General features: G+C 40.9%; 1 protein-coding gene across 1 annotated transcript; it reads right to left on the bottom strand.

Annotated features, from left to right (window-relative positions):
- Positions 1 to 590: 590 nt before the first annotated feature.
- CPOX (coproporphyrinogen oxidase) lies at positions 591 to 17,407 on the bottom strand. Its single transcript, XM_047099878.1, has 7 exons — positions 16,606 to 17,407; positions 14,176 to 14,319; positions 13,803 to 13,913; positions 12,177 to 12,318; positions 9,707 to 9,925; positions 5,350 to 5,454; positions 591 to 2,528 (listed from the first exon to the last, which is right to left on the bottom strand). The coding sequence occupies exons 1-7, from the start codon at positions 17,150 to 17,152 to the stop codon at positions 2,441 to 2,443; spliced, it is 1,356 nt and encodes a 451-aa protein (XP_046955834.1). The 5' UTR covers positions 17,153 to 17,407; the 3' UTR covers positions 591 to 2,440.
- Between the last annotated feature and the right edge of the window lie 2,188 nt (positions 17,408 to 19,595).

Below are 19,595 nucleotides of genomic sequence, written 5' to 3'. Positions count from 1 at the left end.
AACAGCAATAGACACACGGAAGGACAGATTGTAAGGGAACAGTGTTTGACCTTCTAATGTGATGCTCTTTAGCATGCAGAAGTTTTTCTCTCATTAAACATTCAGTTGAATATGTGGGTAAGCAGAGTTTAGTGATGGATATAAAATAGTGGTTAGAAATTTGCTCCAAAGCATTTACATGCCATTCCTCAAATTTCCACCCCTTATGACCACTAATATGCATGTATAAGACACCAGCAGTTAGGTGTTCTGGCCATTTGGAGGTACACTCTGGGCCTCTAGTAGACTCAGAATAGACATCAATATGGATTTAAGAGAAATTCATTTTGAGGAACAGCAGAATGATCTATTTTCCAATAGTTATGCAATTCTGTCTCTCTCCCATAGTCTCATCTGTAAGAGGAATACATGCTTATTGAAGAATATGAAGAACTGATACCCTGAGATTTTGAAATTTCATCTTAGTCGAATGCCCAGACCCCAACAGCCCTAAACACAACTAAACAGACTAGCAGATCTTTATAAGGCAATTTTTATCGTACAAGGTAAACTGAGGTTTATTTGAACATTTGTTCCTATATGCCTGTATATTTTTTTCATTGAATCAGCTTTATTGAAGTATAAATCATATACACAATAAAAGTCCATGTTTTTCAGTGCCCCAGTCAATAAGTTTTGATAAATGTAAACAGTCTGGTAATCACTGCCACCATCAATAGATAGACCATTTCCATCCCCTCAAAATACTCCTTGGTTCCCTTCCACAATCAATTCCCCAGCTCTAGCCCCAGCAACTACTGATGTGCTTTCCCTTGTTCAAATTTTGGCTTTTCTCGGTTTTCACATACTGTAGTCATATAGTGAGTCTTCTTCTGTGTCTGGCTTCATTCCCTTGGCATAATGCTGTTCTGCTATTCACCAGAGTGGTTGTTCGTTTTCACTGATGAGTAGTATTTTCACATACTGGTAAATCATCCTTTGTTTATCGAGTCATCTGCTGATGGGTATCAGTGTTGTTTCTAAGTTTGGGCTATTGCGAAAAAAGCTGCTATGGAAATCTGAGTGCAAAACTTCTATTTTTCTTGGGTAAAATACCTAGGGCTGAGGAATGATGGCTTTAGTGCTAAAAAATATTTATCTTCCCTATATCAATTACCCCTAAAAAAATGAAAAATAGAAACATCTCTTAGTCATATTTCATAAAATTTATCAGCAGATCTGTTGTAAGATAGTTGAAGAGTCCATACATTTCCCAGCCCTAAAGAGTCACATACACAATCACATACATTTAACATATTCCAAGATAATGCTTAATAATATGAAGATACTATTCCTTACAAACTTCAACATATTATAAGTAAAATAAAATACACTCACATTATTATATGAACAAAGAAGACACACTATTCTATTGTAATTTACTACACAATCTCTAATTTAAAAAGAGGGCAACTTTAGTCCATCTTACAAAGAAATATATTTATAAAATGCCTACATGCTTTTCACACTAGTTATGTTGACTTTAATTAAGGAAGGAAAATATTTCTCATTTCCCAAATGAGAAACATTTCCTAACTCAAACATGCCCAGGATTGTTCTTAGTCTAAATTTGCATATAGAAATGTCTGGAATAGAAAATTTTAAATATCAGACTCCAGGGTTATAAGCTTTCACATTCAAAAGTGCAGAGAATCCAACATTAACAAATTATAGTTCTACAAAAATCAGAATTACATCTTAGATGTCCCTTATTTAAATAACAGTGATGTCACTTTAGAGTTAACAACTACAGGGAATTATTGAATTGTAACACATGCGGATACTTAGGAAATTTCAAGTGTCCCTAAATATCATTATAAAAATGAACATTTTACAATATTATCTCTAGAGAAAGATATATAAAGGTTACAATCAACGAAACTTCTGTCATGACAAAGTAAATGTTTTACCTTCATTTCAAATTGCTTTCTGAAATTGTTATGAAGTTCAACCTCACTGAATTAATGAAAATAAAATTTATCCCACCACAGATTTTTGGTGGCAGAAACTAAAACTTTAAAAAATACATAAAACAAAAATAGCATGAAAAGTTTCCTGACACAAGTTATATTTAGATTCCCTTAACTCAACACTTGGAAACTCAATTTTGTATTTTGTAAACTAGTCATATAAAATGATTCTGAAAGTATAAATGAGGTTTTTATCAACCAATTGACTCTGACAAGCTGCCATATCACCACCTGTCACTGGCAGCATCCTATGGAAACTTGTAGTACTTAAAACACACTCAGCGTCTGCCAAGGAAGCAGACTGCAGAGTGGAGAAGACTGGAGCTTAACACACAGGTTATTCACTGCCACACAGTGGCAACGCTGTGGGCCGGTGGAATGGGGCACTCATTCTGTGTCCCCCAAGCCCCAGGCAGGCCACTCCGCCTGCATTAATGCACCCAGTCTCTTGGATGGCGCAGAACTTCCAGAATTTCCGCTTCTTTGGAGTTCTCTGGGGGTGAATGCATGTACTCCCATCTATACAGGTCCAAAACAAAAGCAAAACATGTAATAATAATAAAAATAATAATAATAAACACACATACCTCTTTACTTAAAATAAATGAAAATTAAAATTCTAAGAGTAAAAAATTTCTTGTATCTCCTTGTCTCCAATGTACTTAATATGCCTTTTACCCACTAGGCTTTTAAAAAATATTTGCTGCTAAAGAAATAAAATATTTTAATAATTTCTGAGCATCCTTTGGCTAATATTAATATCTCAGAGCTAAAATACACTTTTACTAGAAACCAGGTTTCATAAAATGTAGAACCACAGAGGATCCACGGGCAAACTTTTTGTAGCTTGGCATTTATGCATTTATTTTAATGTGTTACTTTCTATTTACAGCAATAATATAGGTTTGCCTTTTTAAACAAATTCTCTCTCAGAAAAAATAAGAGTATAAAATGTAAGTGAATACCTCAGATAATATACAAATATAGTCAAAATGGTTAAGCTGTAGTATGTGGTCTGGCAAAACCTCGTTTAGACCAGGGGTTAGCAAACCTTTCCTACAAAGGGTCACATTAATAAATACTCTATTTTTACTTTATTAAAAAAATTTCTTTTAATGTTTATTTATTTTTGAGAGAGAGAGAGAGAGAGAGAGAGAGAGAGAGTGCGAGCAGGGGAGGGGCAGAGGGAGAGGGAGACACTGGATCCGAAGCAGGCTCCAGGCTCTGAGCTGTCAGCACAGAGCCCGATGTGGGGCTTCAACTCACAAATTGCAAGATCATCACCTGAGCTGAAGTTGGATGCTTAACTGACTGAGCCACCCAGGTGTCCCATATAAATACTTTAATTTAGGCTTTGTGGGGCCACATACAATAAAAAAAGAATACAACATTCTTTTTTGTTTTTAATAATCCTTTAAAAATGTAAAATTCATTCTTAGTTCAAGGGCTGTACAAAAACACATCACAGGCGGACTTGGATTCATCTTGCAGCCTCAAGTTTGCACGCGCTTGGTATAGACTAGAAGAAGCTAAAAGTGACCTGTCATGTGAACTATGCAAATGAGCAAGGGGTTGATTTATAATCCACCCATATCTACAGCTTACAATGTACCTTATAATCAGAGGCCAGCAGTAATCAGGAGGACTACCTGAAGCCCTTAACTTATCTCTAGTTTTGGGGCACCTGGGCAGTTCAGTTGGTTCAGCTCTTGACTCTTGATTTTGGCTCAGGTCATGATCTCACTGTTTATGAGTTCAAGCCCTGCGTCAGGCTCCACATTGATAGTGCAGAGCCTGTTTGAGATTCTCTCTGCCCTGCCCCTACTCATGCGCATGCATGCATAGGCTCTCTCAAAAATAAGTTAAAAAAAAAAAAAAAAAGAACTTATCTCTACATCTTATTCACATCTCACCTCTAGGGTGTCAGGAACACCTAACAGTGACATATATGAGCTTTTGCTACAGACATGAGATCCCAAGAACTACAGTTATACAAGGACAGAGACAATGCCATTTTGAAGACAGTGACAACTATATGAGCTACTAATCTCACCAGGCTAGATCTGGATGGCAGAATGAGGCAAGGCAGACCTTTAGTGCCATCCAGCAGTCCATTCTTTTTTTTTTTTTTAATTTTTTTTAATGTTTATTTATTTTTGAGACAGAGAGAGAGAGCATGAATGGGGGAGGGTCAGAGAGAGAGGGAGGCACAGAGTCTAAAGCAGGCTCCAGGCCCTGAGCTGTCAGCACAGAGCCCGACGCGGGACTCGAACTCACAGACCGTGAGATCACGACCTGAGCCAGAGTCGGCAGTCCATTCTTATTTGGACATCTACCCTCATGGAGAAATGAAGATTCTAGTGCTTATAAAACAAGCAATGGTAATTTTTAAAAAATGTTTTCTATTTAGTCTGGACACACATCATTCTCACTTTCTTATACACAAAAAGTCAATTGTAGATCTTTATTAACCTAATAGCACCAACATAAATATCTCTGTCTTTCTTTCTTTCTTTCTTTCTTTCTTTCTTTCTTTCTTTCTTTCTTTCTTTCTTTTTAATATATCTGTCTTTAAAATCCCCCTCCCCCCAATTTTCAAGTAACCTTTCTGGAAGCTCACCACAGCATCATGTAAAGCACAGAGAGAACGTGGAGCATGCGCAACAATCCCTCATACTTTCACACATGTTTGATATTTCATAGTGGAGAGTAAGACTTCCTCACAGGTGTAAAAATTACTAGCAAAATTAAGTTGAAAAACCTGACATACACTAACAAATTTGCTTCGCCCACAGCTCTTCCTAGAAAATCACCCAGTGGGCAAGGTCATTCTGGGCCCCTACACACCATCATCCACCCTATCTTCTTATTCCCTCTATACTTTCTCACCCCTCCCCCACAGAGCCATATCATTCATCCTGCCATTCATTCGTTAAAAAAAAAAAAATTTTCCGGGGCACCTGCATGGCTCAGTCAGTTAAGTGTCCAACTCTTGATCTCGGCTCAGATCATGAACTTATGGTTCGTGAGATTGAGCCCCATGTCGGGCTCTGCACTAGCAGCACAGAGCCTGCTTGGGATTCTCTCTTCCCTTTCTCTCTCTGCTACTCCCCAGCTCGCTCGCTCTCTCTCTCTCTCTCAAAATACATAAACAAACATGAAAAAAATTTTAATAAAATTAATTTTCCTTAATTATTTGACTGTGATTTTATTATAAAATCAGCAATATCAAAACCATTGAAGTCGTTAGGTAAGACACTGGAGTGTTCATATTTTCACATTTTGTACGGGTTAGCAGATTGGGACTGGAGGAATAATTACTATAATGAGTTATTCTTACCGAGCAGTTAGAGGTAAAGACATCAAGATGCTTTCAATCCTGGATCCTGGAGTGAAGAGGCCAAACTTTGTACCTCGATCATACACAAGGTTAAATTCTACATACCTGACATAAAGACAACAAATAACATTAACGGCCAGTTGAGTAAAATCTTTCTTGGCCCATAACAAGTACCTCAAGGGCTTGGGGCGGGGAAGGGCCTCTTCCTGCCCATTGCCCCTCTCCCTCCCAATCAGCTGAACTGGCACAGGGAACACCAATCTACAGTCAGTTCAGTCTTGCCCATCTGGACAGGCATAAATAAAAGGGTATCCTACCCAACAAACAACAGGATATAGATTCGGCCCCAACATGGCACAGTTACAAAACAAGAAGATTATGTTTTCCAATAAGAAAACAGAATGGACACAAAGATGAGAACTTTAAGGCACAAAAACAAGAAAAAGAAACGACATCCTTTATTAGGATAGAACAGCTCTTTCTGGTATTCCCCCATGAACTGAGATGTTTCAGAAGACCTCATTTCACTACCTAACTTCCATTTACTAAGATAGTGCAAAACGTTCGTAATTGAAAGACCAGGCACAGCTAACAGCAGTCTATTAATAATTACTAATATATCCTAGATATTCCCTTTTCTTAAAGTAGTTGATAGCACTGAAACGCAGTCATATAATCCAGTCTTCCTGCAGATTAATGGCAATCAAAATAAAAAGCATTGGTTGGGTTGCAGGGCTAAATTTTATGTTTCTAAGAAGACTATCCTTAGCATCAACTGAAATTTCGCTTGGTAAATTTGTTTTCCACTAACTGCCACATGGTGTCAGATCTAAACTCTGTCTAGCTGAAAAAATCTGTGATTGGCTTTAACATCATGGGATCTATTGTAAAAGGTCATTTAAACTTCAAAGATAATTTTTACTACTCCTAAGAATTTAGAACAATCCAAAAAGCTGAAAATTCAATGAATAGACACCCTTTCAGATCATTTCTCAACTCATTCAGAAACTACTTTCTTGGTCTAAACTTCCCTCAGGGGGCACCTGGGTGGCTCAGTCGGTTAAGCGTCTGACTTCGGCTCAGGTCATGATCTCATGGTACGTGAGTTCAAGCCCCGTGTTGGGCTCTGTGCTGACAGCTCAGAGCCTGAAGCCTGCTTATTTGTTTACCCACTGGTTAGTCTTTAATCACACCTGGAGGAAGATATTCTCTAGAATTCCACAGTACATCAATTTTTAGAAAACACCCTTCTGTGTGCAAACTTGCCAAAGGCCTTGAAAAAATTTAAATATATCCATGGATCCCTTTTTAGTCCTCAGCATTTATTTATCATGGATTGAATTTTATGCATTAATAACTATTTAACACCTTCTTATAAGCCTGTTTCAAAAGATAATGTAAGTGAAACTTCTTAATTTCTTCCTCACTAAGAGCACGGAAAAGAATTTGTCTCTCAGCCACCTTTTTCACCCCAATGCTGACTTTCTAAAACATGGTATTTAAGGGATGGCTGGGATTCTCTAGTTTGTACTAATGTCTCTTTCAAAGACTCCTGTATGGAACTCCCTAAATGAATTTGTTGTAAGGATCCTTGAACTGCTTTCCTTTTTTGAGTGAAGGATGCCCCTTTCCTGACATTAGGCTGACTCCTATAAGGTTTCACTTAGTTCTGATCTTTCTGATCCTTCCCATACATTTATCCTCTCTGAAGTGCCTGTAAACCATGAATGAACTTTAGCCATTCCCTTCAATTTAACAGATGCCTAAATTTTATCTTGTTTCCCTTCCCTAAAATACAGCAAAACAACAGTAAGTTAAAGATCTTTTGTTTCCTGGGCACCTAGTTGACTCAGTCAGAAGAGCATGTGACTGTTGACCTTGGGGTTGAGAGTTTGAGTCCCATGTTGGGTGTAGAGATTAATACATACATACATAAACTTTTTTTTAAAAAATTCTAATTAAAAAAAAAAAAGATCTTTAGTTTCTGTTCTCCTGTGAAAAAGAAGACTGCAAGAGTGAAGTTCAAGGTCTGGGGAGAGAATAGTAGAAGTGGGTAAGAGACTAAAGGAAATTCCCAAGTAAGGGACTCAAGTCGAAAAGGAAGCAGCCTGACCACAGCAAGGGAAACTCCTACTTGAAGGGGAAGGAAAGGAGCGAGGTATAACGTGTGAAGGATGCAGATAGGGCTGTGAGTGCAGTGTGTAAAAAGGGGAAGACAATGCTGAGAACCGTAGTCAGGACCTGGGGTTATCTGAAGGCTCAGAGTTTACTGCCATCTTAAGGCCCAGAGATACAGGGGGTAGGAGGTTCTCAGTGAGAAACACTCCCATGTCCCATCACAGAAAATTCATCTAACACCCCACACTTATACGTAACTCAAAAAATACCTGATGTGCAAGGATTCACACAAATGGAATTTTCAAAATGTCTTGTCATTACATAATGAAAAAGCAGAAAACAAAAGAACGCAAAACATTGTTCCTATGTCTAAGAAGTTTTAAGGCTTCACCTCATTAGTATTCACAAAATCTGCCAGCTTTGCACATCAAATCCTGGGCAAAACTAGAATATTGTACTTTCCAGAGGGTTTTTTGCAAATTTTCATTGGCTATTTAATGTATAATCAACAGTGCTATGTTGGTTTCAGGTGTACAATATAGTGATTTAACGATTCTATACATTACTCAGTGCTCACCACCACAAGTGTGCTCTTAATCCCCTTCCCCTATTTCAGCCATGCCCCCATCACCTCCCTTACAGTAACCCCTAGTTCGTTCTCTGTATGTGTTTTTCTTGTTTCTTTTTGACTTTGTTCGTTTGTTTTGTTTCTTAAATTGTACATGTTATTCAGCCATAAAGAAAGAACGTGTCTTGCCACATGCAACCACATGGATGGAGCTGGTGGGTATCATACTCAATGAGTTAAGTCGGTCAGAGAAGGACAAATACCATATGATTTCACTCAAACGTGGAATTAAAGAAATAAAACCGCATGGAGTTTTAAATTATCCTCTTGGGTATACCTTCCCCACTAAACCATGAGCTTCTTTTCACAGATGCATGTTATACTCACCACTGTAGCCAGGACAGTGCCTAGCCATAAGGGTTGCATAATAAATGTCAAGGAAATGAAAAAAGGAAGGAATAGTAAAAGTATTATTTGAGAAATCATGGGACCAAAGAAAGAGTCCCAAAACAGATGCACTAAGAAACTTCTAACAAGAAAACTTAATCAACTTCCATTTTCCCAAATTTCTAAATTAAAGGACCAGATAACACAGGCGGCCATAAGAAAGAATAAACACAGATATATCTCTTTAAACTTGAAACATTATTTAAGTTGACCTCTTCAGGGACTAACTTTACCTCCTCAAATACTGAAAGTTTTATTTGCCTGAGATAGAATTGACATGAACGAGAAAATCCATGTTACAGCCATGGACCAGTACTACAAATGAAATTAAGACAGCAGTGAGAAATTGATGTGAGCTGGCAGGGTGGATCATTGGAGCTGATCTGCAAATATACCTCGGGTGAAGACGACCTCAATGTGGTCACCCAACTGGGCTCTAAGCTCAATGCACAGAACAGGGTGGCTGAAGTTGAGTATCTAGTAAGAAATCAAAACCTGCTTCAACTACTTAACTTCCTTTGTGTATGGGAAAGACTACCAGTTTTGAGGTCACGGTGACCTGCTTCTACATCTGGGATCTTTTGTTTACTAGTTGTAATCCTGGGCAAGAGACTTACTTTTCGGGGAGGAAGTTTTATCACCTGTAAAATGATGATAATTACACCAATCTCACAGGTTTGTAAAGAAAACTAGATGCCATCTGTCTAACACTGGCTGGCACACAGTAAGGACTCCATCATTAATAAGTATTACCATTAAGTGTAAATAATTTCTGAAATGGTTATTTCCATTCTAACAACTTCCATGAAACCTTAAAATGGATGGAAAAGTGTGGGCTTCCAAATCTACAAAGCAGCAAAAACATTAAGTGATGCCCATATCTTGGCGTAAGGCTGCAAGGAACTGCTAGAAGACTAAAAGAAATCAGCTGAATTAAATTCAGCAAGTACTAATACATGGCTCCTACGAATCTCTCATATACAGACAAATGAGGTAACCTCTGCTGTTTTTACAACGCTATTTCAGACAAATCTTAATATTCATTTGATATTCACCTAGTTACCAAAAGAAGTTCCAGTTAGTACTAATACAACTCTAACAAAGTACCTGCCCAAGGCAACACATCACTCTCCATTCATTCACCCACCACAATGGCTCTACCCTCCCCCGCCCCAAGGCTTGCAATGAGATGGTCTATTCTCCTGTGCTCACTCGCTCACTCACCGTCCTCTCCGCAGCTGCTGCCACAGCTTCTCCTGGGGGGTGAATGAGTCATCACAGTGCTTTTTCACAAGAGGAATGTATGAAGGAACCACAGCCTGGGCGCAGCTCTGCACGAAGCGAAACACTTCTTCCTTGGATGGAGAGTCAAGGTCATCAAAAAAGATGCCCCCGATGCCCCTCCGCTCCCCACGATGGACTATAAAAAAGTAATCATCACACCTGGAAGACACAGCAAGGCCATGTCAGGGATCAAAGGAGGAACAAAAGGCATGAACGTCAATGTGAGCATTTCAGCCAAAGCAATATCCTTACTTTTCTGCCCCACTATGAAAATGAAACTAGGGCTTTAGACACATTTCCTATAAGTAGCACCCATGTAGAAAATGCTTATGCTTTCATCTGCAAAGCAAGGAATAGAACACATATCTAAAGGATGTGGAATTCTAAGAACTTTAGTGAAAAAGAAACAGAGTCCAGTATTAAGACTGTGTTTTTTATTTACTTATTTTGAGAGAGAGAAAGAGAGTGCATGTGCTCTTGAGCACGAGTGGGGGAGGGGCAGAGAGAGAGAGAGGGAGAGAGAATCTTAAGCAGGCTCTACGCTCAGCATGGAGCTGGATGCAGGGCCCGATCCCATGACCCTGGGATCACAACCTGAGCTGGAATCAAGAGTTGGATGCTTAACTGACTGAGCACCCCCAGGCGCCCCAACAGTGTATTTCTTAAAACAAGTGATGCTGCTGCCTTCAGCAGCACTGGGGCTTTTGCAAGAGGCAGGACAGGAATCCTCCACCAACAACACCAACCAGGTCTGACTGGGTGCCAACCCTTCGGCTCTCAAGTCAGGTCCTTTATTCGACAAAGGAAGGCACAGCAAATAATCTCTAAGGTTCCTTTCAGCAATACAATGCGGAGTCTCCATAGCGGGCATGACTGAGGGAAGGGCTGGTGGAAGGAGACGTTCAGAGAACGTCTAGGGACGTATGAAAGCTTACCCCTGTGAGCCAGCACATGAAACTATCCATCTGCTCCTGAGGCTTTCCCCTCTGTGCCCACTAGAACAGCTTTCCTAAAAAGTCATTTCCTAAATGCTCAATTTGTAGAAAATAGTTTACATTGTGGAAACAACTTTTTAGATGATCTCTATAAACAGAAAAACCTGTACAAACAAAAACTAAAAGCTATTTAAAAGGTCCCATTAAAAATAGCCTTAATAGTTTAAACCAGCAAAACAAAACAACAAAACACAAAACCAGTAGCAGATGCAAATCCCTAGAACTGATGCAATGGTATAATTCACCTTGACTGTGACTTGTTGGCTGTCCTTTACAGGCACATTTTATTAACATGGTTGAAGACCATCCTGGGCAAGGCTGTGAAGTCAGCTTTAACCAAATCTATTTCAAAATCACCAGAAAATTAAGAAGTTTGCTAAATACTTATACTAAAAACTTCTTTTTTAACTAGCCTGCATCCTAGATGTCTTAGTAACTAGTATCACTCAGATAAAGTCATCTCAATAATGGCAATAAGAGGAAACCAAAAAAAAGAGAATGTCACCCAAACCAGTCCTCTTCCTGGAAGGAGGCTGATTTGTGTGTATGTGTGTGTGTGTGTGTGTGTGTGTGTGTGTGCGCGAGAGAGAGAGAGAGAGAGAGAGAGAGAGAGAGAGAGAGAGAGACGGAAAATCCCTCCATCTTACATTCATGCTTCCATAGCTGTGCAATTTTCATTGGTAGTATCAATCAAAAGGAGAATATATCTTTTCTGAGAATTTTAAAGCTGAACTCCATACCCTTACACAATATCAACATCCCACAATTATCAGCTCTAAAAACAATGCAAAACAACAACAACAACAAAAACACCAAAACCTTTCCTGTTCTTCCTTTTTCAAGAATGTCAATTAGCTCTAGGCAGAGTTGAGTACATTATTCTTATTCCAAACAATTTATGCTTATACTCCATTTCACTTCTGCCAAATATCTTGGATCTCCTCACAACTCATTTGTTTCCCTTTTCTTTACCATTAGAGTTTCCTTAACCAAAGTTTCCAATCCCAGTCTTCTTCTTGTCCAAATCTCTGGTGTATCTGTATCTTTCCCTAACAGTTCTCTGACTCTTCCCATGTCTGAATATTCCCATGGCAACAAACATTCTCATCTGGGATGAGAAGTTAAAAGCCTACCCCAGGATTAAAAAGCCTCTGATTCTCAGGCATAGATCACCTTAAAATTTATATTCCAAATCATTTGGGATCAAAAAATACACTGCTACCCAATTATTAAAATATTCCTAAATAAACAATACAATAAAACCACTTCAAACTAGCGTTCTACTTCTGGTGCCAAAAAAAACCCAGATCAATCTTCATAAGCTGAAAAACATATTCAGTGACATAATATTGCCTTCAGGATCTACAGGAGGAAGCAACAGAATATATTTTAGGTGTTATGACATCTTTACCTACCATTTTTTAAATTTAGGGTAGAGATCAGGACCATGCTGGTCACAAGCCTCCTTTAGAGTTCTGTGGAAATGGACAGCATCCTCTTGGTTCAAGTATGTTGGAGTGAGGTCACATCCACCACCAAACCACCACAGCTTGTTACCTACAAAATCGAGACATGTGATTTTCATGAAGACTTCAGACTTTGAGATGTAGCACACTACTCACTGTATTAGCAAACTTAATTTACCAGCTTAGTTTAACACGAAGTGGGTGACAATCAAAAAATATTTAGGGGCATCTGGGTGGCTCAGTAGGTTAAGCATCCAACTTTGGCTCAGGTCATGATCTCGTGGTTCATGGGTTCAAGCCCCGCATCAGACTCTGTGCTGACAGCTCAGAACCTGGAGCCTGCATCTCCTTCCCTCTGTCCCTCTCCTGCTCCTGCTCTGTCTCTCTCTCAAACGTAAATAAACATTTATATATATATATATATACATACATATATATATTACATAAATATATATATATGTGTGTGTGTGTGTGTATATATATATATATATATAATTTAACTAAATTTAGCTCTGAATGGCCAGTAAAGCCTAGGCAGGAAAGAAAAGGTAAAAGTATGAAATCAAAAAGTGACAGAGTAGATCCAGGCAGGAAAATGATATGCATGGCAGAGAATGATGAAACACCACATGGGTGGACCAGGAAGTAGATCTCAACTCTGGCTGCATATCAGAATTACACGAGGAGCATAAAATGCCTCTGCTGGGTCACAATTAAAAAACAAACAAGCAAACAAAAAACAAACAACAAGCAAATCTCTGGCCCAGGTATCTGCAGTTTATAAAAGTTCCCCAGGAGATTCCGATGTTCCCTGTATTAAAAACCACTGCCCGTCTCGCCTTAAGCCCAGAAAGGGCAAAAACACTTACAGAGGGACACAACTTACCATTTGAGAATAACTATTACATGTGTTTAGTTGGGTCTATAGGCTGTCAGTACCAGTTACCAACTTCTAACATTAAAAGGTTGAACCAAACTAAATGTCTTCAAAATGAAAGTTAAATACATCGACTTTCAATACCACCACCTCCAGAGAGACCACCAGCCATAGAGCGGCACTGCACAGATGCTCCACAGGGTGGTAACAGTAGGTCCGGCTAATTTGGAGACATGGGCTGAACTACACGTCCTTAATGAGGCATGATCAACTCCACCCTATCTTAAACCCACTGATAACACGCTGGTGACTAGCAGAGCAATACATTTGGAAGATATTTTCACATTTTCACAAAAGCAAGTTCTCCATTTCGACTTAACCTTATACATGAGGTTTTCCTTTGGATTTTCTTTCCTGTGCAAAGAACCCTGTGTGCACTTTGAAGCTGAGATTCATTAAATCATTCCTTCTGCGTTGGAGGAAATATGGGGAAGTTCAGAGCCCAGCCAATGCTATTTCCACTTTTCACCTCTCGTGCATAATCCATTGCACCTGCCAAGGAATAAGGCTTAATATGCCTCCTGAAAACCTCGTTAAGATTTATATATTCTTTCTCACATTCTTAAATTATGCCCCCTGGCTTGTTTTAAAATTCATATTTGCACAATAATATTTTCCACAGCTCCAGGGATGCTTACCATCAGCTTCTTCTACTTCAAAGTATCTGTAGTTGAAATGGATAGTAGGAGCATGAGGATTCTTGGGGTGGATAACAGAGCTCACGCCCATAGCAGAAAACGGCAATTTACCTGGAAAGCAAAACACGTGGTTAGCTCCACTTACTCATCGGGCTTAAATCACTCCAACTTGGTTTTGGGACCAATTTTCAAAAGCTCCTTTTTGTCTCTTAAAATACAATTTTTAAAAAGTAAATGTGAACATGCTTCTTTGGCATGTGCACCCTAATGTGTTTTTTTTTTCCAGAGAAGCAATAGTTATTGTACAAATAGAACTCATGGGGAATAAAGGTTTGCAGGGACTTTTAAAGGCTGTCGAGACTGCCTGATTTACCATCTTTCGTCTTCAGAATTTTCCCTCTGCTTCTCATTTGTTTCGCTGCTTCCTCAGAAAGATTTCCATGAACAACAGAAACGCTCACCCCAGCCTTTTCAAAAACATGCCCATCTTGAAGTACGCAGCTGATGCCACCACCTCCTGTTTACAGAAATACAAGATGAGGAGAGAAGGTAAGGGTGTATGCAAAATCGAAAACAACCCTTGCATGAAGGTGGTGGGATTAGGAGTGACTTTCCTCCTCTACTGTCCAAATCTTCTAGACCATCAGGATATTTAGCATTTTAAAGTACAATAAAATTAGATAACTAGCGTAGCTTGATGACACTGCGACTGCCTAGTGGGCAAATATTCTATCTTTCCCACAGCACTAAACTGAGTATTTCTTCTACATCTAAAATAAATCACTGGACAGGCGCCTGGGTGGCTCAGTCAGTTAAGCATCCGACTTGATTTCTGCTCAGGTCATGATCTCAAGGTTTGTGAGATGGAGCCCCCACCCAAAGGGCTCCGTGCTAATAGCTCAGAACCTGCTTGGGACTCTCTCACTCCCTTTCTATCTGCTCCTCCCCTGGGCAAGTTTGCTCGCTCAAAATAAATAAATAAACTTCAAAAATAAAATAAATCACTGGAATATTTTCCCTTCAAAAACTACTGTTCACAATGGCATCCATTGGTTATGATACAAGAGAGAAGTCCAAAGTTAAAAACAGGTATGGGTATGTTTGAGGAATGTTCTGTTATTACCAAGTTTAAGAGCTCTGTATGAATTGTTTTTTCTCAGTGTGCTGTGTACCATTTAATTTTATTTATAGGCACTTAAAGAACAGTAGACATTTGAACTCTTCAGGGATTTGGGCCTTTAAACTGAATAAGATATACATTAATATTTAGGTAGATGAGATTTACTACTAATAGGTTTTTTTTTCTTAAGACACTAGAGTTATCACAAAGGCAACTGTTCATAGAGGTACTTGTTTGTCTTTATTTCTAAGAATTTTTAGAGCTGGATGGGACATAAGACTATCCAGTGCAACCCCTGTACATTTCAAGTGAGAAAATGAGGCCCAGAAAGACAAAACACTTTATCCAACATCACACAGCTGGCAAGTGGTCCAATTTGTTTTAGTGCTTTCTATGCATCAGACAATATTTTAAGCACTTCATATATCATCATCCCTACAATCCCCTCATATAGTATCTAATCTCATTTCAGAGAAGAGGACACAGAGGCACATCAAAAATTAAGTAACTTCTGAAGGCCACAAAGTTACTCTAGTACTTGTAGTTGGGTCCTTGGTCTTCACTTGAAAACATTATAAGATAGATAACACTACAAAAAATCAGATTTAACCTCACTTAATAGAGATGAGGCAGCATCACAGCTCAAAAGCTGAGGAGAAGGATGCTGTAGTATTCCTAGCTAAGAAGCCAGGAATTCTTCAAGTTTATGACCAAGATGTGGGCTTTCCCTACATAGGCAATAACAAGGTCATAAATACATGATTCTATAAAAACTGGATTTTTCTTTACTGAAGTACAATTGACACATAACATTATATTAGTTTCGGGTGTACAACACAATGATTCGATATTTGTATACATTGCAAAATAAGTCTAGTTACCATCCAACACCACAGAGAGTTACAAATTTTTTTTTCTCATGATGAGAATTTTCAAGATCTACTCTCTCAGCAATATATGCAATACGATATTTTTGGCTGTAGTCACCATGCTGTACATTACATCCTTATGACTTATTTATTTTATAACTGGAAGTTTGTACCTTCACCCATTTTGCCCATTCTCCTCACCCCCTCCTATCTGTTAACTACTAATCTGAAGAACTGGGTTTTGCCACTGGAAGGGAAGATTGTCCTAGCAGGAAGTCTGAGGGGTGCTTTTGGTAGAACTACTGACAAGCCAAATATTTCTTGCGCAACTTGAGAAAAAGACATAATGACACAATGACAGCCTCAGTTGGAGGAGTCTGGCCAACACTTAGCAAATAGGAGGCAAGTTAATCTTTCCATCTCTAAAGAAGGAGGAGAAGGGGGAAATGCACCCAGAGAAGCGGATGAAATGTGAGGAAAATCGATGCTCAATTACAAATACGGACACCCAAGTCTGTTGGCTAAAAATAACCCTAAAACTATTAGGAAAAGCGCCATTAAAAAATCGCATACTTTGAAACGTCCAGGATTAGAGTAACAGACCTGCATCTAGAGGTCTGCAAACAGAAGCCTGATTACCCTTACAGTCTCAATCTTCCTAAAGGTGTCCCTTCTAACCTATCAGCCGCTCTGTAGGTACCCCTTTCCTACTCCCAGCCCCTATTCTCCGTCATCTGCTGCCAGCAACCTAAATCTCGATCTCTAACCACCCCCCCCCCCGTCTCCACCTCCCGCTAGGCGCTGGCCTCCTCACCTTCCTTCCTCTCCCACCGGTCCACGGAGAAGCGGGCGCCCCCGTCTACCTGTGCCAGAGCCTGGCACACCTGGGCCTGGGTCTCCAGGATCAGCAGCTCCATCTTGGTCTTCATGTCGCTCGGTCTCCCACGCAGCTCGCGCAGGTCGGTCACAGGCAAGGCCATGAAGCAGCTGCAGCGACGGGCCAGCTCGTCCTCCTCCTCAGGATTCCCAGACGAAGAGCTCCGTGCCCCCGAGCTCTTGGGCACCATCTCCGCCCGCTGTACGTGCCCGAAGGCGGCGGCGGCCAGCCCCGCCACCCCGGCCAGCCCCGCCAGCGCCGTGGTCAGCCCGGTCCCCAACCGGGAGGCTCCTCCCGCGGTCCGGCCGTGCCCCAGCCCGCGGCACTGCTCGGTGCCAGCGGAGCCCGGGGGCCGGCAGATGCGTCCCGCGGAGCAGCGCCCGGGCCAGGCGCACAGCGCTCCGCGGCCGCACAGCGCTCCGCGGCCGCCCCGCGCAGCTTGCCAGCAGGAGCCCGCGCTCAGCCTGCCCAGGTGCAAAGCCATACTGCCGCGCTGTCACCTCTAGCAATGCCCACGTCCTGGAGATCGGTCCCTGAGCTTCTGGATGTCCCAAGCTGGGGAGCAGCTCTGGGAGTGGAAACCTTGGCGGGCAAGAGCTACTACCGGGTCGGCTCTCGGGCGGCGGGCGGAGGGGCGGGGGATGCTGGGAGCTGTAGTCCGGCTCCTGTCGCCGCCTGCAGGGGCGCGCCGGGGAGATAAAGAATCCAGTCCCCAGAAGGGCGGGTGCCAAGACAAGGGACCTGGATGCCGAACGTGCGAGAGGGCTGTGTAAGTAATGAGATAAGAGGCTTTCTGGTCACGTACAACCTCTGGTCTGCTATCCAATCAACCACAGGGTGTAGACAAAGTACACTGAGGACGCTGAGGACCAATGGAGCAGAAATATGGCCAGAGTCCTTCCCCATTTACATTTACAATGTACAAGTTACATTTTCAAACAGAGTTGCAAATCCTGGCTCTGAGTGTATAGGAGGCCCCTTCGTGCCCCGTTTCCAGTCCAGGAGACCTTCTAGAATTTGCAGGAGTGGCTTGGGGCGGAGCCTGAGAGACTCCTTCCGTACCAACAGTTTTTAAAGTGAGTCCGCAAGGTAGTCAAGGGATGCTAAGAAAATCCTAGTAAAAGACTTTAGGAGAGTTCATCATTGCAGTCTTTCCAGTTCATGATCCTGCACTAACCAGTTGATTCTTATAGAAATAGGAAAAGCAAAGTGATCATTTTACTAAACACGCGTAAAAGTAATGACCTGGTGTGTTTGGGTGATCAAGGAATAACATTAGACTTAAAAATACATATCACCCTACAATCGTGGCGTGCTGCCAAGTATTTCTCACCTTTTAGTACTTTCAACAACTCATGTAAGCTAGGCGGGGCAAACATTTGCCCTGCTTTCTCCCTGCTACTACCAACACACACACACACACACACACACACACACACACACACACACACTTCAAAAAAGATGTAAGAAGCTAACATAGATTTGACAGATTTTTGTTCTTATTGTTCCTGTAACATACCACAGTTTTGTGTTGTCTGAACATGAAAGTGTTAGAAAGACTGTCATGGAATGATTTTAATTTCCAGTAGTAGATAATAATTTAAGCCACTTGTGGTTGTCTCTACAAGTTTTTAGTGGCTAGATGCAGTGATGGAACTTCATGGCTATGGGTCAGACAAGCTGTTCAAACCAGTGTATCTTATCCATCCACAATTGCATCTGGCAACTCTCAAAGTGGGACACAACATTAGCTGGGTAGGTATGCTTGACTCACTAGCAGATTCAATAAAAGGTAAAGGTTTGATGGGGCACCTGGGTGGCGCAGTCGGTTAAGCGTCCGACTTCAGCCAGGGTCCGACTTCAGCCAGGTCACGATCTCTCGGTCCGTGAGTTCGAGCCCCGCGTCGGGCTCTGGGCTGATGGCTCGGAGCCTGGAGCCTGTTTCCGATTCTGTGTCTCCCTCTCTCTCTGCCCCTCCCCCGTTCATGCTCTGTCTCTCTCTGTCCCAAAAATAAATAAACGTTGAAAAAAAATTTAAAAAAAAAAGGTAAAGGTTTGGATTGAGAAGTGAATAGACTACTTCGGGGGAAGAATACCATTGGATTTTAGCCATAGTGTAACATGCTGGGAGGCTGAGTTGCAGGAGGAAAGGGAAGATAAGAACTATCACTGCAGTAAGAGTTGTTTGCCTCTCCTAGATGACTGTGATAGGGTTTGGCTGGGCCTGGGGATAGCAATTGAACCTCATTAATGGAAAGGACCTCTCTAGCGCATTTTTCTATAAGAACCTCATTCATTTTTGCTCTGATTCTGAGAATACTCATAAAGCTAGGAAAAGATAAGCAGACACAGGCCGCTTTGAACATATGCACAGTCAGATAGTCTGGTCTTGAGCCAACTGTGTACTAATTTGCAGGTTTCCATCCCTCCCCATCCTTGGCCTCTCTTTGCAAAGAGCTTGCTCTCCTTTCCTCTGGTTTCCAGAGACTTCCATACCCTTACCTTATTATGCTATGCTAAAGAAAGGCCTTTATAACTTTCAAACTTAAAAATAAAATAGCTAGTTATTTAATCAGCAAAAATGAGTTTATCTGGGCATAGCGGAAGAATTGTAACTCCAGACATACAAACTACACCACACCATAGGCAAGAACAACAATACAGAGGAATAAAGAAAAGGAGCTTCCTTTTATAGAGGAGAGAGTTGGGAAGGGTTGTTTGGAAGGAAATTTCATAGGAGGAGAAAGAGAGTTCAGAGTTGTGGTGGCTTCCCATTGGCTGAGTTGTGACAGTTTCTCATTGACTGGGTTGTTGCTGGGTGAAGAGTAAATCTTCCTCTTTCCTGAAGGGGTATGCAAAGTAAGATGTAACTGATACTGAATGAGAACCATCCCTTAATTTTTTCCTGACCTGATTTTGAATTGGGT

Source organism: Lynx rufus, unplaced genomic scaffold (assembly GCF_022079265.1).
Source record: "Lynx rufus isolate CCGP_SWC_20201006 ecotype Redwood Valley unplaced genomic scaffold, mLynRuf1.p SCAF_5, whole genome shotgun sequence".
Lineage (NCBI taxonomy): Eukaryota > Metazoa > Chordata > Mammalia > Carnivora > Felidae > Lynx > Lynx rufus.
Note: the sequence above shows the minus strand (reverse complement) of the source record. Positions and strands in the feature narration are given on the sequence as shown.